This window comes from Thalassophryne amazonica, chromosome 4 (assembly GCF_902500255.1).
Source record: "Thalassophryne amazonica chromosome 4, fThaAma1.1, whole genome shotgun sequence".
Taxonomy (NCBI): Eukaryota; Metazoa; Chordata; class Actinopteri; order Batrachoidiformes; family Batrachoididae; genus Thalassophryne; species Thalassophryne amazonica.
This window is the reverse complement of record NC_047106.1, coordinates 68,372,759-68,399,119: the sequence shown is the minus strand read 5'-3', so window position 1 is coordinate 68,399,119 and position 26,361 is coordinate 68,372,759. Positions and strand designations below refer to the sequence as shown.

The following is a 26,361-nucleotide window of genomic DNA, read 5'->3' as shown; positions in this document are numbered from 1 at the left end:
GTTTTTCCCCCAAATAACTCAAAAACTATCAATATTTAAGCACAGAAATGTATTAATGTTAAATATAAACTTGGGTATTGTGGACATCTTGACACCAAAATTAAGTATCTGTAACGGTTCTTGAGATACAGTCTATTTGTTGTTTTACATCCACTGGGACGACAATTTGGTTTGTGGTCCTATTACGTTAAAAATATTGCAGTTAAGGCCCAGAAATGTATTGAGTTGAATATAAACTTGTGTATTGTGGACATTTTAGCACCAAAAGAATGGCTGTAGCTCTTACAGTTTTTGAGATACAGCACATAAGCCATCTACACTTGGCTAAAAATGGTGAAATTATGTTGAAACCAAGTAACTTCTGAAATGTTCATTTAAAGAATGTAATAATATTTAGTGCTTGTCAGCTGCACTAACTTTTTTTAATGACACAGATGTAATCACACACTAATTTTACAGTAAAACCAATGAAGCATGATAATAATAAAAGTTCAGGTGAAATCAGTATTGTGTACATCATGACACTTGAAATTTTACTTGTTCAAATTTCAGTCTCATCATCCTGGTTATCATTGACTTGGCCTGCATTTGTACACCCTGTACTTCTGCAGTTGCCACACACTGCTGAGCAATCTAAGTTAAGTTTGCGACATGTACATCGCAATGTACTACAGTCAGTACTGCAGTTACATCTCACAGCATGCAGAAGAGAATCTGGTGCTGCTTGCAAGTCAGTCATGATTGGGACTTGACTATCAGAAACTTTCCATCCCCATTCTTGCAATGGCATGTTGTCACCTTCATCTTCACCTTTCCATTCCTGAACTTGCAAGTAATCTCTCAGACTATGAAACTTGGCAGCTGCCGAAGTGGGTGGCAAACATTGTGGCTGCACATGAGTTGTCTTTGTTGCAACCTTATCACAAAAGCGCCTGTATCTGAGAGAATTGAGGCTTTCTCCAGGTTGTCCACACAGCACTGGTGTCACCAGTGTGCCCTGGTTGTGCATTGACATTCACTCTATTATACATAATATATGAGTAACTTCTCTATTCATATTCCAGTGAAATATTGACTCAAAAAGATTATTATTACCTTCTTTAGATGAACATTTCAGAAATGGTACTTAGTTTTCAACATAACAATGCTCAATTTCATCAATTTTTGTCGAGTGTAGATGTATTTTTATACCATATCTCAAAAACTGTAATAGCTACAGCTATTTTTTTTGGTGCCAAAATGTCCACAGTGCACAAGTTTATATTCAACTTCAATGTATTTATGGGCCTTAACTGCAATATTTTTAACGTAATAGGACACAAACCGAATTGGCATCCTTGAGTGTATGTAAACTACATATAGGCTGTATCTCAAGAACCGTTACAGATAGAGGCCTAATTTTGGTGTCAAAATGTCCACAATACCCAAGTTTATATTTAACATCAATACATTTATGTGCTTAAATATTGATATTTTTTTAGTTATTTTGGAAAAACTAAATGTTTGCATGTTTTTGGACGGCCATCTTGGATTTTGGGAGTGTTCCCGATTTTTTTTTTATCTTTCTAGACTTTTAGTATGTTTTATAAAACAGCTTCAGGGTTCAAATGCCACCAAAATAATTTCTGTTGCAATTTGTTCCTGGTTGACCCCTTTTTTTTTTTCATAAAATGACTGGACTATAAGAATATATTTGAAATGATGGCTTCGGATTGATCCAAATTTAGATTCATCAGGCAAAGAGGTTCAGGGTAATTTGGTATCTAAGAAGGTAAAATCTTTAATGGAGGAGCTGGGAGTCATTGATGTATGGAGAGATAGGCACCCACAAACCAGAGATTATACATACTTCTCTGTACCGCACTCTGTGTATACCAGGATAGATTATTTTTTGTATTTAGCCAGGATAGACTTAGAATAAAGAGTTCCCAAATTGCATCAATAGATATTTCAGACCACAGCCCTTTAATTCTTATTGTAGATTTGAAAAGTAAAGAGAAGTCATTGGAGATTAAATTCATATACACTTAATGATTCAAGAACAGTGGAGAAAATTAAGGGTGACATTAAAGAATATATGAAAATCAATGATGATGGGGAAATTAAGCCAACAATTTTATGGGATGCATTAAAAGCAATGCTAAGGGGGAAACTCATATCGCTCACCGCATACATGAAAAAATGTAGGGGTAAAATGCTGGCTGAACTGCAGGCAAAACTAAAACAAATGTAAACAGAGGAAGGTAAAGACACAAATTCTGAATCTAGGGCCAGAATAAAAGAAGTAAAAAGGCAAATAGATGATATTTATACTCATGAAATACAAAAGAAAATGACTTTTTCAAACAAAAAAATTATGAAGCTGGTGCAAAATCTGCAAAAATTCTGGCATATAAGCTGTGTAAACAGCAAATGGAGACTACTATTTACAAAATTAAAAATCCCATAACTGGCCAAATTGAAGATTCAAGGGAAAAGATTAAAGAATGTTTTGAAATTTATTATCATGAGTGGCCTAGATGGCTGTACAAGTGAGTGGTATAAATGCTTGAAAACAACAACAATAAACAGGTGAGATTCCACCATCTTTGCGTGAAGCAGTCGTTTCAGTTATTCCAAAAGAAAATAAAGACAGACAGGAGTGTGGAAACTACAGGCCAATAAGTGTCTTAAATGTCGATTACAAATTGTTTACTACCATCCTAGCACATAGATTGGAGACCATATTACTGGAAATAATAAATTTAGATCAGACAGGATTTATACAACAGAGGCAAACAATGGATAACAAGAGTTATCCATTGTTGGATAATAAGAAGGACCGCATCAAGAAGTTAGTCTTGATGCAGAAAAGGCCTTTGACGCCGTAAGATGGCTGTTTCTTTTCTAAATAATGGATAGATTTGCCTTTCATAGAAATTTTATTAAGGTGATTCAATCTTTGTATTCAAAGCCAATGGCGCAGGTAAAGGTTAATGGCGATTTGTCAGATCCTTTCATTCTGGAAAGAGGAAGCAGACAGGGCTGCCCAATTTCACCACTTTTGTTTGCTTTATTTATCGAACCCCTTGGGCAATTATTAAGACAAAGTGATCAAATAAGAGGAATTGCAGTTGCAGGAATTGAACACAAGGTGGCAATGTTTGCTGATGATGTATTAGTTTACCTGGAGGAACCAGAGAAATCTTTCAATGGCTTAATGAATCTACTAAGACAATTTGGAAATTTATCAGTGTATAAACTTAATATTAAAAAAACACAAATAATGACACTAAATTATACAGCTTCAACAAATTTACAAAATAGTTACAATTTAAATTGTGAATCTCAGGATATAAAATATCTGGGTGTAACTGTAACCAAAGATTTATCAATACTTTTTAAAACAAATTATGAGCCATTATCATTAAAGATTAACGAAGACTTGCATAGGTGGAGCTTTATCCCCTTTTTAAGTCTAACCTCCAGAGTAAATGCCATTAAAATGTCAGTGCTCCCTAAACTACTGTACCTCTTTAGAACACTTCCAATAGAAGTATCTGAAAGTCAGTTTAGGGAGTGGGATAAACAGATATCACGGTTTATTTGCTAGGGAAAAAAGCCACATATTAGGTATAGTACACTGCAATTGAGGAAAAAAGATGGGGGAATGGCTATTCCATGTTTAAAATATTATTATTATGCATCTCAGTTAATCCCACTCCTGTACTGGTGCAATGAGGAATACAAATCAAAGTGGAAAGAACTAGAGCACAGGATGATCAATGCATTCCCCTTGCAAGTAGTGATAGGGGACAGAATTTTGGAGGCACAAATTGAAGAGTCTGGTAACTGCTGGATAAAGTTGACTCTGAGAATATGGCACAAAGTAATAAATCTTACAAAAATTCAGAAGATGCTATTTTTATTTAGATGGTGTGCCTTTGATTCTGACTTTCCTCCCAATAAAAGAGATGGTATCTTTAAAAACTGGATAGCAAAAGGGCTTACAACTTATCTTTCACTAAAAACGATATTTTCCATAGTTTCCAGACACTCCAGAACAAATACAATTTGAGTAATAAAGATTTTTATAGATATCTTGAAGTAAAACATAGTTTTTCTTCAAATTATTAATTTTCAGAATTTTCACAGCCTTTTAGAAAATACTGAAATCAGCACATGTTTACTAAAGCTGAAATTGATTTCTACAATGTATAATGCTCTCTCTAAATTGGACAAATGTAAAACACTGTACATAAAAAGAGAATGGGAAAAAGAGGCAACTGTCAGTATCTCAGAGGAAAACTGGGAAGTGATTTGGGAATTTCAGTGGTCATCAACTTCTTTATTTTGGCGAGAACACTGTTGGAAAAATATAATTAGATACTTTAAGACTCCTGTTCAGGGCAGTAAATATACCAATCCCTCAGTATGCTGGAGACAATATGGCTCTGACAAGGCTGACCACTATCATATATTCTGGGCTTGTCCTAAATTACACTCTTACTAGAAAGAAATTCATAAATGTTTGATTTCAGTTTTTGGTTGCAACTTGGAATTTAATTTTGGGAATCTTTATTTGGGCAGTGCAGATTATTTACAACAGAGAAGTGATAAAAATTGCTGCAAGCCCTTCTTAAAAAAATATTACTAAGAAATGGCTGACCCCAAATCCTCCCTCAGTGGACCGACATAGTCCTTGAAAATTTCAAAATGGAAAAATTAACCTATCTAATTAATATCAGAAGGGAGGAATTCTATTGTATTTGGAACAAATGGATTACATATATTACCCCAACAAGAGCAGATTTTTCATGACTTCTCTGTTATGCCCAGATTAATTGCTTCAAGTACCATCTGTGAATATTTTCCACATCCCCTACTGAGTTGGCTCCCCTTTGTTGTATATAGTTCCTTGGTTATTGTCTATTCATATCAATATAGAGATTTGTTTTTTTTCTTTTTTGTATCAAGGGCAATAAAACTGTTTTTCTTTTTAAAAAGAAAGAAGGAAAAAAAGGCCCTTTTAAAATGGGGAAAGGAAGGAAGAATGCTGTTCAGAATAATACAGTAGTAGTGCTATGTGACTAAAAAGATTAATCCAGGTTTTGAGTATATTTCTTATTGTTAAATGGGAAACAAGGTACCAGCAGATTCAGTAGATTCTCACAAATCCAACAAGACCAAGCATTCATGATATGCACACTCTTATGCTATGAAATTGGGCTATTAGTAAAAAAAAGTAGAAAAGGGGGTGCTCACAATAATAGTAGCACCTGCTGTTGACGCTACAAACTTAAAACTGTTATGTTCAAACTGCTTTTTTAGCAATCCTTTGAATCACTAAACTAGTATTTAGTTGTATAACCACAGTTTTTCATGATTTCTTCACATCTGCGAGGCATTAATTTTGTTGGTTTGGAACCATGATTTTGCTCGTTTACTAGTGTGCTTGGGGTCATTGTCTTGTTGAAACACCCATTTCAAGGGCATGTCCTCTTCAGCATAAGGCAACATGACCTCTTCAAGTATTTTGACATATCCAAACTGATCCATGATACCTGGTATGCGACATATAGGCCCAACACCATAGTAGGAGAAACATGCCCATATCATGATGCTTGCACCACCATGCTTCACTGTCTTCACTGTGAACTTATAATAATGTATTTACACATTATTCACTTTGCGTGTTTTTAGGAATCCGCTAGCTTAGCGTAGCTACTAGCTCTTAGCCGATTTAGCATGGCGGCTTCTCCTGTCTCTCCCGCACTTTTCTGCTCTGGGTGTGAAATGTTTAGTTATTCCTCGGCCTCCTTTAGCAGTAATGGTACTTGTAATAAGTGTAGCTTATTCGTAGCTTTGGAGGCCAGGCTGGGCGAATGGAGACTCGGCTCCGCACCGTGGAAAATTCTACAGCTAGCCAGGCCCCTGTAGTCGGTGCGGACCAAGGTAGCTTAGCCGCCGTTAGTTCCCCCCTGGCAGATCCCGAGCAGCCGGGAAAGCAGGCCGACTGGGTGACTGTGAGGAGGAAGCGTAGCCCTAAACAGAAGCCCCGTGTACACCGCCAACCCGTTCACATCTCTAACCGTTTTCCCCACTCGACGACACACCCGCCGAGGATCAAACTCTGGTTATTGGCGACTCTGTTTTGAGAAATGTGAAGTTAGCGACACCAGCAACCATAGTCAATTGTCTTCCGGGGGCCAGAGCAGGCGACATTGAAGGAAATTTGAAACTGCTGGTTAAGGCTAAGCGTAAATTTGGTAAGATTGTAATTCACGTCGGCAGTAATGACACCCGGTTACGCCAATCGGAGGTCACTAAAATTAACATTAAATCGGTGTGTAACTTTGCAAAAACAATGTCGGACTCTGTAGTTTTCTCTGGGCCCCTCCCCAATCGGACCGGGAGTGACATGTTTAGCCGCATGTTCTCCTTGAATTGCTGGCTGTCTGAGTGGTGTCCAAAAAATGAGGTGGGCTTCATAGATAATTGGCAAAGCTTCTGGGGAAAACCTGGTCTTGTTAGATGAGACGGCATCCGTCCCACTTTGGATGGAGCAGCTCTCATTTCTAGAAATCTGGCTAATTTTCTTAAATCCTCCAAACTGTGACTATCCAGGGTTGGGACCAGGAAGCAGAGTTGTAGTCTTACACACCTCTCTGCAGCTTCTCTCCCCCTGCCATCCCCTCATTACCCCATCCCCGTAGAGACGGTGCCTGCTCCCAGACTACCAATACCAGCAAAAATCTATTTAAGCATAAAAATTCAAAAAGAAAAAATAATATAGCACCTTCAACTGCACCACAGACTAAAACAGTTAAATGTGGTCTATTAAACATTAGGTCTCTCTCTTCTAAGTCCCTGTTGGTAAATGATATAATAATTGATCAACATATTGATTTATTCTGCCTAACAGAAACCTGGTTACAGCAGGATGAATATGTTAGTTTAAATGAGTCAACACCCCCGAGTCACACTAACTGTCAGAATGCTCGTAGCACGGGCCGGGGCGGAGGATTAGCAGCAATCTTCCATTCCAGCTTATTAATTAATCAAAAACCCAGACAGAGCTTTAATTCATTTGAAAGCTTGTCTCTTAGTCTTGTCCATCCAAATTGGAAGTCCCAAAAACCAGTTTTATTTGTTATTATCTATCGTCCACCTGGTCGTTACTGTGAGTTTCTCTGTGAATTTTCAGACCTTTTGTCTGACTTAGTGCTTAGCTCAGATAAGATAATTATAGTGGGCGATTTTAACATCCACACAGATGCTGAGAATGACAGCCTCAACACTGCATTTAATCTATTATTAGACTCTATTGGCTTTGCTCAAAAAGTAAATGAGTCCACCCACCACTTTAATCATATCTTAGATCTTGTTCTGACTTATGGTATGGAAATAGAAGACTTAACAGTATTCCCTGAAAACTCCCTTCTGTCTGATCATTTTTTAATAACATTTACATTTACTCTGATGGACTACCCAGCAGTAGGGAATAAGTTTCATTACACTAGAAGTCTTTCAGAAAGCGCTGTAACTAGGTTTAAGGATATGATTCCTTCTTTATGTTCTCTAATGCCATATAACAACACAGTGCAGAGTAGCTACCTAAACTCTGTAAGGGAGATAGAGTATCTCGTCAATAGTTTTACATCCTCATTGAAGACAGCTTTGGATGCTGTAGCTCCTCTGAAAAAGAGAGCTTTAAATCAGAAGTGTCTGACTCCATGGTATAACTCTCAAACTCGTAGCTTAAAGCAGATAACCCGTAAGTTGGAGAGGAAATGGCGTCTCACTAATTTAGAAGATCTTCACTTAGCCTGGAAAAAGAGTCTGTTGCTCTATAAAAAAGCCCTCCGTAAAGCTAGGACATCTTTCTACTCATCACTAATTGAAGAAAATAAGAACAACCCCAGGTTTCTTTTCAGCACTGTAGCCAGGCTGACAAAGAGTCAGAGCTCTATTGAGCTGAGTATTCCATTAACTTTAACTAGTAATGAGTTCATGACTTTCTTTGCTAACAAAATTTTAACTATTAGAGAAAAAATTACTCATAACCATCCCAAAGACGTATCGTTATTTTTGGCTGCTTTCAGTGATGCCGGTATTTGGTTAGACTCTTTCTCTCCGATTGTTCTGTCTGAGTTATTTTCATTAGTTACTTCATCCAAACCATCAACATGTTTATTAGACCCCATTCCTACCAGGCTGCTCAAGGAAGCCCTACCATTATTTAATGCTTCGATCTTAAATATGATCAATCTATCTTTGTTAGTTGGCTATGTACCACAGGTTTTTAAGGTGGCAGTAATTAAACCATTACTTAAAAAGCCATCACTTGACCCAGCTATCTTAGCTAATTATAGGCCAATCTCCAACCTTCCTTTTCTCTCAAAAATTCTTGAAAGGGTAGTTGTAAAACAGCTAACTGATCATCTGCAGAGGAATGGTCTATTTGAAGAGTTTCAGTCAGGTTTTAGAATTCATCATAGTACAGAAACAGCATTAGTGAAGGTTACAAATGATCTTCTTATGGCCTCGGACAGTGGACTCATCTCTGTGCTTGTTCTGTTAGACCTCAGTGCTGCTTTTGATACTGTTGACCATAAAATTTTATTACAGAGATTAGAGCATGCCATAGGTATTAAAGGCACTGCGCTGCGGTGGTTTGAATCATATTTGTCTAATAGATTACAATTTGTTCATGTAAATGGGGAATCTTCTTCACAGACTAAAGTTAATTATGGAGTTCCACAAGGTTCTGTGCTAGGACCAATTTTATTCACTTTATATATGCTTCCCTTAGGCAGTATTATTAGACGGTATTGCTTAAATTTTCATTGTTACGCAGATGATACCCAGCTTTATCTATCCATGAAGCCAGACGACACACACCAATTAGCTAACTGCAGGATTGTCTTACAGACATAAAGATATGGATGACCTCTAATTTCCTGCTTTTAAACTCAGATAAAACTGAAGTTATTGTACTTGGCCCCACAAATCTTAGAAACATGGTGTCTAACCAGATCCTTACTGTGGATGGCATTACCCTGACCTCTAGTAATACTGTGAGAAATCTTGGAGTCATTTTGATCAGGATATGTCATTCAAAGCGCATATTAAACAAATATGTAGGACTGCTTTTTTGCATTTACGCAATATCTCTAAAATCAGAAAGGTCTTGTCTCAGAGTGATGCTGAAAAACTAATTCATGCATTTATTTCCTCTAGGCTGGACTATTGTAATTCATTATTATCAGGTTGTCCTAAAAGTTCCCTAAAAAGCCTTCAGTTAATTCAAAATGCTGCAGCTAGAGTGCTGACGGGGACTAGAAGGAGAGAGCATATCTCACCCATATTGGCCTCTCTTCATTGGCTTCCTGTTAATTCTAGAATAGAATTTAAAATTCTTCTTCTTACTTATAAGGTTTTGAATAATCAGGTCCCATCTTATCTTAGGGACCTCGTAGTACCATATCACCCCAATAGAGCGCTTCGCTCTCAGACTGCAGGCTTACTTGTAGTTCCTAGGGTTTGTAAGGGTAGAATGGGAGGCAGAGCCTTCAGCTTTCAGGCTCCTCTCCTGTGGAACCAGCTCCCAATTCAGATCAGGGAGACAGACACCCTCTCTACTTTTAAGATTAGGCTTAAAACTTTCCTTTTTGCTAAAGCTTATAGTTAGGGCTGGATCAGGTGACCCTGAACCATCCCTTAGTTATGCTGCTATAGACGTAGACTGCTGGGGGGTTCCCATGATGCACTGTTTCTTTCTCTTTTTGCTCTGTATGCACCACTCTGCATTTAATCATTAGTGATCGATCTCTGCTCCCCTCCACAGCATGTCTTTTTCCTGGTTCTCTCCCTCAGCCCCAACCAGTCCCAGCAGAAGACTGCCCCTCCCTGAGCCTGGTTCTGCTGGAGGTTTCTTCCTGTTAAAAGGGAGTTTTTCCTTCCCACTGTAGCCAAGTGCTTGCTCACAGGGGGTCGTTTTGACCGTTGGGGTTTTACATCATTATTGTATGGCCTTGCCTTACAATATAAAGCGCCTTGGGGCAACTGTTTGTTGTGATTTGGCGCTATATAAAAAAAAAAATTGAATTGAATTGAACTGTGGCTTGAATTCAGAGTTTGGAGGTCATCTCACAAACTGTCTGTGACCCTTGGACCCAAAAAGAACAATTTTACTCTCATCAGTCCACAAAATATTTCTCCATTTCTCTTTAGGCTAGTTGATGTGTTCTTTGGCAAATTGTAACCTCTTCTGCACGTCTTTTATTTAACAGAGGGACTTTGCGGGGGATTCTTGCAAATAAATTAGCTTCACACAGGCGTCTTCTGTCACAGCACTTACAGGTAACTCCAGACTGTCTTTGATCATCCTGGAGCTGATCAATGGGTGAGCCTTTGCCATTCTGGTTATTCTGCTATCCATTTTGATGGTTGTTTTCCGTTTTCTTCCACGCGTCTTTTTTTTGTTTTTTTGTCCATTTTAAAGCATTGGAGATCATTGTAGATGAACAGCCTATAATTTTTTGCACCTGCGTATAAGTTTTCCTCTCTCCAATCAACTTTTTAATCAAACTATGCTGTTCTTCTGAACAATGTCTTGAATGTCCCATTTTCCTCAGGCTTTCAAAGAGAAAAGCATGTTCAACAGGTGCTGGCTTCATCCTTAAATAGGGGACACCTGATTCACACCTGTTTGTTCCACAAAATTGACGAACTCACTGACTGAATGCCACACTACTATTATGTGAACACCCCTTTTCTACTTTTTTTTTTTACTAATAGCCCAATTTCATAGCCTTAAGAGTGTGCATATCATGAATGCTTGGTCTTGTTGGATTTGTGAGAATCTACTGGTACCTTGTTTCCCATGTAACAATAAGAAATATACTCACAACCTGGATTAATCTTTTTAGTCACATAGCACTACTATTATTCTGAACACTACTGTATATGACTTTCCAAATAAAAAAAAAAATTTTTTTTGCAAATTTATTAAAAAAAAAAAAAAAAACAAACCCTAAGAAATCACATGTACACCTTGGTGCACTATTCCTCTTTGCAGCAGCTCTCAATCTCCATCAGGTTAGATGGGGAGTGTCATTGTACAGCCATTTTCACATCTCTCCAGAGATGTTCAATCAGATTCAGGTCTGGGCTCTGGCTGGGCCACTCAAGGACATTCACACAGTTGTCCTGAAGCCACGCCTTTGATGTCTTGGCTGTGTATCATTGCCCTGCTGAAAGATGAACCATCGAAGTCTGAGGTCAAGAGCGCTCTAGAGCAGCTTTTCATCCAGGATGTCGCTGTACATTGCTGCATTCGTCTTTCCCTCAATCCTGACTAGTCTCCCAGTTCCTACCACTGAAAAACATCCCCACACTATGATGCTGCCACCACCATGCTTCACTGTAGGGATGGTGCCTGGTTTCCTCCAAACATGATCCCTGGCATTCATGCCAAAGAGTTCAATTTTTGTCTCCAAGTGTACACCACCACAATGGAGTTTTAAATGCTTACAGTATTGACTTTCAGTTGTTTAAAGGGGTTTAATTAAACTCTTCCTTTTGAAAAAGTTTGCATCTTCTATTATGCTTTGTTATGACATTATGGAATAATGTAACATGCATTGGATTCCACTGGATGTTAACTTTGTTTGTGCATTGGAGACCAAGCACTCACCAGAGAACTATTCCATTGATTAATCTTCTTAGGTCAACCATTAATTTACATTACCTTTTACCAAAATAGCACCAACTTTTCCTTTTGACACCTGTGCAACTTGAAATTTACCTCAGCCATTTTTTACTATTTTTACCCCATAACAGTGACAGGGTGTACGATAGACATCAGTCATCCTGGGATGGCTATCGTACACTTTTTTTGTTAAGAGAAATGATATGTATTGTTTACTTATTGTCTGACAAGGCTGTGATGTGTTTGTGTGCAGGAGTATGGGACTTCCTGAGAAATACTCCAAAGAAGTGGAAAAGAAGGCCCGTGGCAGCAGGCCTTGACTTATTCACAACATGATTTCAGGCACAGGTCAAGTTCACAACCAGTATCTTGCCAACACTTCAGGGTTACAAGTACATTAGGTAGAGTTATAACGTTTAAAAAACACAAAAACAAAACAAAAAACTTGTTAATGCCCAGTGTTTGTAATACCAAAAAGACGACTGGGTACAATTTTTAGTTTTTTTATTTAGACTAGTATTTCCCTTTCAGTTAAGCCATGTTCTTCCACTTAATGACAGGTCCTGTTTGTCATTAATATGCATAACAAAAAGAAATTCAACGTCTGGTCGGGTTAGAATGACACTTTTAGACACAGCTGAAAGCATGTTTGGAAGTACATCAAAGTACACACACAGGCTCTTATTTCAGACCATTCTCCACAAAGGACTTAATTTTTGTTCATCAAAACCATACACACACACACGCAACCTCTGGGAGCATTTATATATTTCGGCAGCCCGTTTCACCAGGCTGTCTTCCTTGTTCTCGCCGCCAGGCGTGAGGGAGAAAATGGGATGGGAGAGTAGGAGTCTCCTTCAAAAAGTTTTCACCATGTTCACATTGCTACATGGGGAAAAAGTAACCAAGGGAAACACCACAACACCTGGCATACACAGACCTTGCACACTGACAAGGAGGGTCAGTACACACACACACACACACACACACACACACACACACACGTCTGGGGGTTGTGGGTGTTTGGTCAACACAGTCCCGTCCTTGCACATATACAGACAGTCTCACACAAGCACTGTACACGGCACGAGTGGTCACCGAAATACATGGAGTCTATGAAAGAGTACATCTAAGAGGGTGGGACAGGATAAAACTAAAGTCGACAGTCACGCGCACACACAAACACACCCTCAGTTGAGCAGCGACTTATGTCTGTATGCATTTAAAACTCCATAAAGCTACACGCCTGTGCAGAATATTCTATCAGTATTTAGTGTTGCTAGCTATAGCCATTCAAATGGCAATATATGTTCAAATATTATAAGTAACCCATCCCCCCCTCAAAATATACAATGATGAAAATGCATTTTACAGACAGATGAGACAATGGAAGCTGGTCACATGTTCAGTACATCAAAAGTAAGAGCTTCTCTACATTAATTTCTTCATGAGTGCCAAAAAAAGAAACAATCCGATGTTCCTCCACCTACTTCAAAAGGCTCGTTAGTGAGCGTCAGCTAGTCCACTTCTGCACAAACAAAAATCAATAAAATAAAAAAGACAAACATACACAAAATAATAATATACCACTTCTCTAAATAAGTAGTCATAAATATGGAATGTGAAAAACAAATACACCAATACAAATACAAACAATACAAATTAATAAAGTCCTTCAGTGCATGTTTGCATTAGAAGAGAACACAAACTTCAAAGTGGGCTGTTGCTCTGAGGCCCCCGCTGTGAGTAGAGGACCACAGGAAGCTGGTGAGGAACACAGAGAGGACAGGTGAGAGGAAGGTGTGTGCATGTGCGGCACGTTCACATGCCGTAACCAAAGCTGGGCTGTTGTGGCTGAGCATAGCCAGGTGCCGTGTAACCGTAACCGTAGACCTGCTGTGGCGGCACGGTGACGTTTGGCCCTGCTGTGAGCATCAGCTGGGCGGTGCCTGCAACACAAACATTGCAATAAACACGTCACCTTGACAACAATCCTGTCTCAAATGTGAAATTCTCACGTGACATTTATGTCTGTGTTAGCTGACAGGAAACCCCGACACACCGCAATTTACCAAGCACACACACACACATTTCTTAAATTGAGTCTTATTGACAATTTCAGAAAGGTTCTTAAGCTGTTTGGAGTGCTGCTGCTCATAAGTGAATTACAGCCAGGTCCATATGTTTTTGGAAAGCAGCAATTTATCTAAGCTTGCCTCTGTGAGTCTCCACAGTGGAGTTAAAAACAATCACTCGAGATGTGATTGTTGCGTTGACTTTCTGCTGTCATTCAAGGGGTTCAACAAAAATATAATGGCCATTTCTTTACAGAGTTTCTACATTTTCCGATCCCGTAAGTAACCAGACAACTAAATATACCCCCCCCATTACCCAAGAACGGCTGGGAATGGCTCCAGCGCCCCCATTTCACCCTTAAATGGAATAATGGTTTAGAAAATGAATGGATGAATATGTATTGGACTTAATTTATGTCAGTCATTAAGAAATACAAACAGAATGGTAAATCTGTCTGCAGTGGAAAGTTCTCAAAAATGGTGAACTTGCAGAAAGGAGATTTGTGAGGGAACTTTTGTCTGTTGCATCACCAGCGATAAAGCTTCATGATGGAGTGGAAAATACAAGATTCTTCTTAAAAATAAGGTGTAAAATTTCAGTGAGTTAGCCAATGCGCACATGGGAGTCCAGCCTAGATTTGATGTCTTATTGTTTTAAAATCCTTCCTTGCTTTACTTCGCCATGAAGCTGTAACTGGAGATGAAACAGGAAAAAGTTACATTGTACTTATTTTCTCCAACCACGGCCACAGAAGCTTATAACTCCTTCAAAGTTGTCACGGGTATCTTAGTGGCTTCCCTCATTAGCTTCTTTCTTTCTTGCACCATCAGTCAGTTTTTGAAAACATTTCCAAATGCAGATGGATTTTTTGTTACAGTATCATAGCATTTGTATTTATTAATGACTGAAGTTCAAGACATATTCAGTGACTAGGAAATGTTCAAACCTCCATCCCCTGACTGTTTTCTGAAGAAAAGTCTGCAAAAGTGATTATTTTTAAGACTACTGCTTATATTACTTTTTGGATCTGAAAACAGAGTATATGTGTATAAAAATGAGTAATTCATAAATAGAAATTTTTGTTACACCCTTTTGATTAAAACTAAAAATTGACAGGACAAACACATTTTGGTTGCACCATTGCAACTCCATTGTGTTGCACAGAAGCAAAACTCCAAAAGTAAACAGCTAACCTGCTGTCTGAGTTAAAGTTGCCATATAATTTGCCCAAAGTGTGTTTGATTTGAGCTTCTGAATTCCATTTAACAAAATGTGCCGCAGGTGACAGACATACAAGCCTTGACAACATTCTCTTTACCATAAACAATGGGTTGGGACTCGGTGGCCTGCTCCTCCTGTTTCCTCAGAGACTCCGAGGCTTCCAGTTTGTCCACCTGTGGAAAGAAAACAGCAGCAACAGTGAAAAACTTCAGCCACACCGTGAGTGAGTTTGGAACAGCAAAGGCTGAGAGGCTGACTTTGTAAAAACTGACCTCTGGGTTATTTCACTGGTTGACAGATGGGACCATTCCTGACAGGCGAAGATCAATAAAGTCCAGGTTAAAAATAATAATAATAAAGGCTGCGAGAGGCAGACCTTGCTATACTGTTGGGAGCAAACACAGAAACTACATCTTGGCAACTAGTGTCTACACTACTCAGTTTAGCTAAGACTGTTAGCAGTGTAGCCGTCCCGTTGTTTGTGGTTGGTAAGGGAGTCTAATTTACGATTTAGGAGGGGAGACAGGCTACTGGGCAATAATGGTCCCACCATCCAGCCACCCAACCGGTTCTACTGTCACATGTATGTAGAGAACTGATCCCTCACCAGTACATTCATCAAGACTTAAAAAAAGAGGTAAAAAAAAAAAAAGGAGAAACCTACCAAGATAGATTTTACACTTTTGCTGGTTTCTTGGCAGAAATGTGTTGTTGGCTGATATTTCTTACAGTATTTTGTTTGCTTATTTAGCTGAAAACTTGTATGTGCCGTATATGTGTGTTTGAAGGGATTTTGGGGGGGGGGTAGATGCTGAGGATCAACACCAACTTGAAAAAAAAATAAAAGCTCTGGGTTGTCAAATATGCCAAAACTCTCTTTTTTAAGCAGAAAATGTGCTGAGACATTTATGCTGAATATTTGCTGATATTTGTGAGACTATCTTATTTGCTTCAGTGAATGTGTTGATGAATCAAGAAGTTATGGGCGGGGGGCTCTGGATTAGAACGCCTTTTATTAGAGAGAGTGGCGACACGAGTCGGAAAAAAAAAACAAACACGGACTCATGGTGCCATCTTGGGACAAACATAGCGTTGGCTGTTAATCTGTCTGCAGGTAAATCCAGCTATTTTATTTATTTATTCGCTGAAAATGCCAGGTTGGTGCGCATTTGGATGCCAAACAGTCACAACAAGGGCATCAGATGTACAGATTCCCTTCAGATCCAAACAGAAGAAAAATTTGGGAAAATAAAGTCAGTCGTGTGGGATGGAAGCCGACATCATCATCAAAGCTTGAGAGGTAAATTTAGTGTTCAGTCCCATGCACAGTAAAACTCACCTAAACCATCAGTCCCGAAGTTTTTGCATTGTTTTCAATGTAATAAACAGTGTATATAACGGATTCTGCACAGCGGAGTTTTTGCTCACAAAAGATAAAATGTCCCGTCTGATTGCAATGTATTTCCATTAAGAACTCTGAGCAGTCTGGATGTGCACAGTAAGAGAGGTACAAATTAAAGTTCAGCTCTGACACTTGCCGATTTGTGGAACGTGGGAGAGGAATCATTTATGCGATTTAAAGTCCAACCGTTAATTTTTTTAAACTGTGTTCAGACTCGGACCCGCAGCCTGACGTGCACCTGTTAAATCAAACACAAAAGGCTGTGATTTGACACTTTTCTGCTTTTAATCCTTCGTCTGCCATCATATATCGCGCACGCTAATAAATGGATCAGAAAAGTCTACATCACATTTACAGCACGAAGTCAATAAGAGAAAACTGTACAGGTTACCTTTGATTTGGAGGTGATTGTAGAAAGAAAAGCTTGTTGGGGGTCAGATTAGTCCAGAATAAAGCATAATCCAGAGACTGAGAACTTTAACACTGTCACACACGTCATTGCATAACATGGTGTTAAAGAGCAGCAGCTGCATAAATCAGGCTTTAAATTAATTAAATAAATCATCATAAATTGTAAATTTGATTAGCTTAACTATTTTTACATTTATTTTGATATTACCTGTACCTGGATGTGTTTCTGTATGTGGTTAATGACTTTAAAAAATGTTGAAAACATAGAAGGTCCATTCAGTAGTTCAAAGCAGTTAGACCCAAATGACGCCATGTTTTGAGTTGATGCCACTCTCCAATCAAGGCACTCTACTCTGGATCAACACAGGGGTGGGGGAGTGAGTTCTTTGTTGTCAAATACATCTAATACGTTATGTTTTAGATCTAATGAGACCTGTCCAAGTCAGGACACCATTTCTGAAACCTTTCATTTGACAGTTTGGGTGAAGCAGAAGGCCACCCCACTTTGTCTGGTCTGCTTGAGGTATCTTCTCATTAAAATGGACTTTTTCCTTCCCACTGCAGACAGCGCTCGCTGACTGTCGACGGTCGAGAATTACTGTGTATGGAGCTTTGAAATGACATTTGTTGATGCCTGGAACTAAATAAATAAATTCTACTGACCTACATGTGCAGAATTTACCATCCGTGTTTAGGTTTGTACAGTTTCTGCTCAGCTACTTTCATGGCTGACCTGTAGTAATGCAAATGAAACAATATTGACCAAATATTTAATCTGGTGCTTTGCATTTTTCTGAGTCACATGATCAGTCTGCATACTAACTAGGGTTCAACAGCACAACCACCCTGTAAAGTCAGGAATAGATCAGAAAACTGAAACTGAAGAATGATTCATTCAACACATTATTAATGTTTTGTTTCGGGCTCTGGGATGCTGCACGTAGCTGCATGAAGTCACTGTCTGTGTGCATCAAGTGTAAAAATCAAGCAGATGGCTGAACATTTATCTATGATGTGTTTGTATTTTAGTGTGTTTGCTCAGCGGCTCAGAAGCAGACAGAGTGACAGAAAGAAAAGAATGTACACATTTCACAGGATAAAGCAGCCAAAAAACCACAACAAAAAAACACCAGAAGTTACCCTCTGCTGTAACAATCGTCAGTTTAAAGATAAATGTTAAATACATCTTACTGTAGAATGGTTCTGGGTTCAGTTCTCGACATACTGGTTAACTGCTGAGTCAGACATTCTAGTTACAGCAGGCTGTTTCAAGGAAAGACAGGCTGTTTTTTTCAAAGAAAGGTTGAGAAACATGCTGAGAGGCAGTTTTGTTATTTTCTTCTTGAGGAGTTGCATGACAAAGGAGAAGAAAAGCAGAGAGCCACGGTGGAGGAACAGTGAGAGAGAGATGAAGATGAGTTTGATCAGCCAGTTTAAGGTTCTCAGAAGCAGGCACGGCCAACGATGATGCCTCCTAACCTGGAGTGAGCACTGCTGATGCTACCGGGGAGGTAGGGAGGGGAGGCGGGGGTGTGCATGCTTGTGGTTCAATATGCTTTTACCTCCCCCAAAGAAAAGTCCCAAATGGCAGCTTTGATCCTCCTTACATGCTCTAGATTTGTGATCATCAGCCCTGTGCTGGAGATCTCCTACACATTTTAAATGTGCATGGTGTCACCCTGCCGGTGACACCGGCTCCGTGTCTGATCCGTCGAGCCCCGTGTCTGTCTGCCAGCCCTCAAAGAGCTGAATGCACCTGAACCACGTCATCAGCTGTGGGCGGAGCAGTGAGGAGGAGGAATACATCCAGCACAGGTGATCTCCAGCAGTGCTGCTGAGAACCGCTCTACAATAAACTGTTCAGTCACAAAGACGAGAGTGACACCCCAAAACACCAAAGGACCTTCAACAATAACCCAAGTTTATGTAATTTTGTCAGAATACTGTCAACACAGTGGGAATACCCCAAAATAGCACTTCAAAGTAAGGCCTTGCCGAGCCTCTGCCTCCTGAAATAATGTTCATCTGCAGTCTGAGGGTGCTTTCACATTTGAGTACAGGCCAGGCGAGCAAGACGGGCTTCCCTCGCTCACACACACAGTGTGTAAACGTTTGGCTGGTAATGTATACACCTGGGGTTTTCAAAGTCTGGGAGAGTGAGTCCCCCCTCAGAGAACAAACGAATAGCTGCGCCTCCCTACCCCACCGATACACATAAATACAATTTCAATATCTTTGTGTGTTTTACATTTTACAGCCTTTGAAAACATTTTAAACATGTTTTTAAATAACTTTCTATTCTTTCAAACATTTTACAGCCTTTTCAAACATTTTAAATGTGTTTTTAAAGAAGTTTCTATTCTTCCAATTTAATCTTTTGTCATATTTTAAACATTGTTTTTTAAAATATTTAAACATCTCTGTTTTTAAACATCTTTGGCATAACTAACATTTTAACATAAATAATAAGGGATGGCTATTGATAAGATTTTATTGATTCTGCTTACCTTTTAAACATGTTTGGCATAACTAACATTTTAACAGAAATAATAAGGGATGGCTATTGATAATTTTATTGATTCTGCTTACCGATCCAATTCCTCTTCGATTATCAATACCTTCTGTGAATTTTCTGTGTACTAAAACTAGGCTTTACAGGTTTTCCATGTCAAGAACAGTTTATTGAGTCTTAAAGTGAATAAATATGAAATTGGCCACTGGATCATTAAATAAACTCTACATGGTGGATCCTTGATCTCTGGACATAAATAAAAATAAACTAAATCTGTAGTTTTTCTCAAAAGCATTTCCTTTCAGACATTAATAGTACAAATTTAACTCCATACCTCTGAGCTGAGCTCTTGAAGCTGGCTGCGCTGCAAGTCAACATCAGTGTCATTCATAAAGAATGCAGGACGTCTCATTTTGGGAGGAAAAAAATGTTTTAGTCTGTTGTAGTTTGTTGTCTGTAAGAGGTGTCATTTGATTTAAAATAGCAATTCGCTTTTAAGTTATTAATGTGACTCGGCAGAGAGCGGGCAGCGTTTTCAGCTGTGCAAACGGAACGGAGACGATCTGTACATGTGGAAGGGGGGGGGGGGGCAGGGTTTAAGGGGGCCTCTGGCATTATTTTTAGTGTAGCTGCGGATGGAAATAAGGTTTTTTTCTGTCTTGAGGTATTAGTCCTGATGGACCTCAGCTGTCTGCCAGAGGGGAGGGTAACAAAAAGTTGTGTACTGGGTGAGAGGGATCGGCCACTATCTTTCTTGCTCGACTCGGGGCCCTGGACGTGTACAGGTCCTGTAGGGATGGCAGATTGCAGTCGATCACCTTCTCTGCAGCCTGCTCCTGTCCATAGCAGTGGCAGCAGCATACCAGACGGTGATGGAAGAGGAGATGATGGATCAATGATGGCAGTGTAGAAGTTCACCATCATTGTTTTTGGCATTTTGAACTTCCTCAGCTGCCGCAGAAAGTAAGAGAACACAGCAGAGGATGTAACATTCACATCATGGCTGTAATGTTAAAAGCGGTCACTCGTCTTCACATTCTATCCAACTCCGTGATCACAGAAGCGGTTTCGTCAGTGAGGCTTCGGTGTCCCGCACGTTACATTTTTGCAAATTTATGGTGTATTTCCGGGTCATCACTAGAGATGGCAGCGTGAAAAGCTTCTAGCGACAAATTCATAAATAACTTCCCCAAAAGCTAAATGTCATCGAGTAATTACAGTAAAGAGAAGTGATTTCGAAAGGTGAGGGAAATGACATCCAAATCAAAGACAAAGAAGGCGGCTCAAGCAACGGAAAGACACATTGAGGATGAAGAACAAGCATGTCATCAGAGTGACATCGACATCTTCTAATTTACCAGTAATTTTAATGAATGGACCACTTCCACCTGATTCTGATTGCTTTAGCTAGCCAAGATGTAGAAGATAGCACCAGAGTTCGGAGGGAAGACAAGTTTGCTTTGATTCTAAAAGAATCAGAGACTTTCGTAACGACAACAGTAAGCAATTTGTTGAACTCAAGCAAGAGATTACGAAAACAAATGCAAGAGTGGACGACGCAGAGAAACAGATTGCAGCCTTTGAAGACTGCATGCAAGCTGCAGAGGAGGTCATAATGGAATTAGCGAAGCAACAAGTGGATTTCCAACAAAAGTTATCTGATGCAGAGTTACGCTCCCGAAGAAAGAACATAAGGATATACGGAGTCCCAGAGCTGGCGGAAGGAACGTCTCCTTCAGCTGTCCCGTCTTTTGTGGAAAAATTATTGCATGAAAACTTGGGAATTCCCCCTACTAAAGATTTACAGATTGAAAGGGCGCACCGAGCACTGGGCCCGCGTCCCCCAGCCCATGGTAAACCCAGATCGTTGGTGGTCAGATTCCAGAGCTACCGAATGAAAGACAAGTATTGAAGACGACCTGGCAAAAGAAAGGCTTTATGTTCAACGACAGCAAAATCAGTATAGACCACAACTATGCTCCGGATGTACTGGCAAAGCGCAGGGAGTATGGAGAGATACAAAGAATCCTGAAGGAGAGCAATATAAAATTTCAGACTCTCTACCCGGCTAGAATGCGAGTTTTCTTCAAAGAAGAGATCAAAATATACGATACTGCGCAGGATGCAGTGTCGGACCTGGTGGAAAGGGGGCTACCTGTCACTCGAGTGGTGCGCACGGACTCGGACACGCTTTTGGAAAGGCTGCATGGAACACCTGGAAACCTGCTCGTCGCATCCCAGGATTAAAGGAAAAGCTACAAGCATTTAGATTGAGCTAGTCTCGAAGCACAAACGCCTGATGAAAATATTTTTTTGGACTCTTGGTTTATGACGTGAAAAAGATTAGTGAGTAGATTTAAAGTTTGGATTTTATTACAAATTAACAAATATGTCGTAAATGAGGACTTGAAAGGACTGAGACAAATATGGTAGAGGGCCCTCAACGTCCGTTTGGCCATAGAGGCTTTCCCTCGAAGAGGAGGTCCAAGAGAGGTGTGACCTCAACTCGGGAAGTGGTTTCTAAGACTGTTCAAAGTATAACAGTTTTAAGTTCTATAGTTTTGTTTAAGAGTTCTAAAGTGGTTTGTCATGTTATTATATTTTCAACTCTTTTCAAAGGGGAAGCTTCACATAGTGGCGGAAGGAAGAATTTTCATGTTCTTTGTTTAAAATAATCAAAATGCATAGTGGAGACCTTAAAATAATTTCCTTTAATGTAAATGGGCTATTAAGTCCAGTCAAAAGGACCAAAGTGTTGTCAAAACTTAAAAAAGAAGGGGCACAAATTTTTTCCAGGAGACTCACATGCATCTGAACATGCAAAGCTCAAGAAGCAAGGCTTTAAGCATGTATTTTCCTCTTCATACAAGTCTTCACATAAACGAGGGGTGGCCATAATCATATCTAGTAGAACATATGAACATATGACATATGAACATAAGTCTGAAATAGTAGACGGAAGTGGTCCGTTCATTAAAATTACTGGTAAATTAGAAGATGTCGATGTCACTCTGATTAATGTTTATGCCCCCCCAGGAAGTGACTGGTTGTTCTATAATAGTCCAGTCATTTTATGGTTTGACCCAGAAAAATTGCAACAGAAATGATTTTGGTGGCATTTGAACCATGAAACTGTTTTATAAAACATACTAAAAGTCTAGAAAGATAAAAAATCGGGAACACTCCCAAAATCCAAGATGGCCACCCGAAAACATGCAAAAATTTGGTTTTTCCCCAAATAACTCAAAACTATCAATATTTAAGCACAGAAATGTATTAATGTTAAATATAAACTTGGGTATTGTGGACATCTTGACACCAAAATTAAGTCTCTATCTGTAACGGTTCTTGAGATACAGTCTATTTGTTGTTTTACATCCACTGGGACGACAATTTGGTTTGTGTCCTATTACGTTAAAAATATTGCAGTTAAGGCCCAGAAATGTATTGAGTTGAATATAAACTTGTGTATTGTGGACATTTTAGCACCAAAAGAATGGCTGTAGCTCTTACAGTTTTTGAGATACAGCACATAAGCCATCTACACTTGGCTAAAAATGGTGAAATTATGTTGAAACCAAGTAACTTCTGAAATGTTCATTTAAAGAATGTAATAATATCTTAGTGCTTGTCAGCTGCACTAACTTTTTTAATGACACAGATGTAATCACACACTAATTTTACAGTAAAACCAATGAAGCATGATAATAATAAAAGTTCAGGTGAAATCAGTATTGTGTACATCATGACACTTGAAATTTTACTTGTTCAAATTTCAGTCTCATCATCCTGGTTATCATTGAGTTGGCCTGCATTTGTACACCCTGTACCTCTGCAGTTGCCACACTGCTGAGCAATCTAAGTTAAGTTTGCGACATGTACATCGCAATGTACTACAGTCAGTACTGCAGTTACATCTCACAGCATGCAGAAGAGAATCTGGTGCTGCTTGCAAGTCAGTCATGATTGGGACTGACTATCAGAAACTTTCCATCCCCATTCTTGCAATGGCATGTTGTCACCTTCATCTTCACCTTTCCATTCCTGAACTTGCAAGTAAACTCGCAGACGTATGAAACTTGGCAGCTGCCGAAGTGGGGTGGCAAACATTGTGGCTGCACTGAGTTGTCTTTGTTGCAACCTTATCACAAAGCGCCTGTATCTGAGAGAATTGAGGCTTCCTCCAGGTGTCCACACAGCACTGGTGTCACCAGTGTGCCCTGGTTGTGCATTGACATTCACTCTATTATACATATATATGAGTAACTTCTCTATTCATATTCCAGTTAAATATTGACTCAAAAAGATATTATTACCTTCTTTAGAGTAACATTTTCAGAAATGGTACTTAGTTTTCAACATAACAATGCTCAATTTCATCAATTTTTGTCGAGTGTAGATGTATTTTTATACCATATCTCAAAAACTGTAATAGCTACAGCTATTTTTTTTGGTGCCAAAATGTCCACAGTGCACAAGTTTATATTCAACTTCAATGTATTTATGGGCCTTAACTGCAATATTTTTAACGTAATAGGACACAAACCGAATTGGCATCCTTGAGTGTATGTAAACTACATATTAGGCTGTATCTCAAGAACCGTTTACAGATAGAGGCCTAATTTTGGTGTCAAAATGTCCACAATACCCAAGTTTATATTTAACATCAATACATTTATGTGCTTAAATATTGATATTTTTTAGTTATTTTGGAAAACTAAATGTTTGCATGTTTTTGGACGGCCATCTTGGATTTTGGAGTGTTCCCGATTTTTTTTTTATCTTTCTAGACTTTTAGTATGTTTTATAAAACAGCTTTCAGGTTCAAATGCCACCAAAATAATTTCTGTTGCAATTTGTTCCTGGTTGACCCCTTTTTTTTTTCATAAAATGACTGGACTATAGAATATATTGAAATGATGGCTTCGGATTGATCCAAATTTAGATTCATCAGGCAAAGAGGTTCAGGTAATTTGGTATCTAAGAAGGTAAAATCTTTAATGGAGGAGCTGGGAGTCATTGATGTATGGAGAGATAGGCACCCACAAACCAGAGATTATACATACTTCTCTGTACCGCACTCTGTGTATACCAGGATAGATTATTTTTGTATTTAGCCAGGATAGACTTAGAATAAAGAGTTCCCAAATTGCATCAATAGATATTTCAGACCACAGCCCTTTAATTCTTATGTAGATTTGAAAAGTAAAGAGAAGTCATTGGAGATTAAATTCATATACACTTAATGATTCAAGAACAGTGGAGAAAATTAAGGGTGACATTAAGAATATATGAAAATCAATGATGATGGGGAAATTAAGCCAACAATTTTATGGGATGCATTAAAAGCAATGCTAAGGGGGAAACTCATATCGCTCACCGCATACATGAAAAAATGTAGGGGTAAAATGCTGGCTGAACTGCAGGCAAAACTAAAACAAATGTAAACAGAGGAAGGTAAAGACACAAATTCTGAATCTAGGGCCAGAATAAAAGAAGTAAAAAGGCAAATAGATGATATTTATACTCATGAAATACAAAAGAAAATGACATTTTTCAAACAAAAAAATTATGAAGCTGGTGCAAAATCTGCAAAAATTCTGGCATATAAGCTGTGTAAACAGCAAATGGAGACTACTATTTACAAAATTAAAAATCCCATAACTGGCCAAATTGAAGATTCAAGGGAAAAGATTAAAGAATGTTTTGAAATTTATTATCATGAGTGGCCTAGATGGCTGTACAAGTGAGTGGTATAAATGCTTGAAAACAACAACAATAAACAGGTGAGATTCCACCATCTTTGCGTGAAGCAGTCGTTTCAGTTATTCCAAAAGAAAATAAAGACAGACAGGAGTGTGGAAACTACAGGCCAATAAGTGTCTTAAATGTCGATTACAAATTGTTTACTTCCATCCTAGCACATAGATTGGAGACCATATTACTGGAAATAATAAATTTAGATCAGACAGGATTTATACAACAGAGGCACAAACAATGGATAACAAGAGTTATCCATTGTTGATAATAAGAAGGACCGCATCAAGAAGTTAGTCTTGATGCAGAAAAGGCCTTTGACGCCGTAAGATGCTGTTTCTTTTCTAAATAATGGATAGATTTGCCTTTCATAGAAATTTTATTAAGGTGATTCAATCTTTGTATTCAAAGCCAATGGCGCAGGTAAAGGTTAATGGCGATTTGTCAGATCCTTTCATTCTGAAAGAGGAAGCAGACAGGGCTGCCCAATTTCACCACTTTTGTTTGCTTTATTTATCGAACCCCTTGGGCAATTATTAAGACAAAGTGATCAAATAAGAGGAATTGCAGTTGCAGGAATTGAACACAAGGTGGCAATGTTTGCTGATGATGTATTAGTTTACCTGGAGGAACCAGAGAAATCTTTCAATGGCTTAATGAATCTACTAAGACAATTTGGAAATTTATCAGTGTATAAACTTAATATTAAAAAAACACAAATAATGACACTAATTATACAGCTTCAACAAATTTACAAATAGTTACAATTTAAATTGTGAATCTCAGGATATAAAATATCTGGGTGTAACTGTAACCAAAGATTTATCAATACTTTTTAAAACAAATTATGAGCCATTATCATTAAAGATTAACGAAGACTTGCATAGGTGGAGCTTTATCCCCTTTTTAAGTCTAACCTCCAGAGTAAATGCCATTAAAATGTCAGTGCTCCCTAAACTACTGTACCTCTTTAGAACACTTCCAATAGAAGTATCTGAAAGTCAGTTTAGGGAGTGGGATAAACAGATATCACGGTTTATTTGCTAGGGAAAAAGCCACATATTAGGTATAGTACACTGCAATTGAGGAAAAAAGATGGGGGAATGGCTATTCCATGTTTAAAATATTATTATTATGCATCTCAGTTAATCCCACTCCTGTACTGGTGCAATGAGGAATACAAATCAAAGTGGAAAGAACTAGAGCACAGGATGATCAATGCATTCCCCTTGCAAGTAGTGATAGGGGACAGAATTTTGGAGGCACAAATTGAAGAGTCTGGTAACT

General features: G+C 38.7%; 2 protein-coding genes across 4 annotated transcripts in view; one reads left to right on the top strand and one right to left on the bottom strand.

Annotated features, from left to right (window-relative positions):
- Positions 1-12,093, top strand: part of cfap45 (cilia and flagella associated protein 45) — a 45,890-nt gene extending 33,797 nt beyond the window's left edge. For all 3 annotated transcript variants that reach the window (XM_034168055.1, XM_034168056.1, XM_034168054.1), the window contains one exon: positions 11,949-12,093. In XM_034168055.1, coding sequence (XP_034023946.1) covers positions 11,949-12,015 — 67 coding nt within the window. In that variant the 3' untranslated portion in view covers positions 12,016-12,093. The remainder of the gene's footprint in view (positions 1-11,948) is intronic.
- Positions 12,094-12,182: 89 nt separating this feature from the next.
- Positions 12,183-21,169, bottom strand: LOC117508940 (clathrin heavy chain 1-like). The gene is made up of 3 exons (XM_034168776.1): positions 21,140-21,169; positions 15,090-15,264; positions 12,183-13,644 (listed from the first exon to the last, which is right to left on the bottom strand). Exons 1-3 carry the CDS (start codon positions 21,167-21,169, stop codon positions 13,517-13,519), a joined length of 333 nt encoding a protein of 110 aa, XP_034024667.1. The 3' UTR covers positions 12,183-13,516.
- Positions 21,170-26,361: the final 5,192 nt, after the last annotated feature.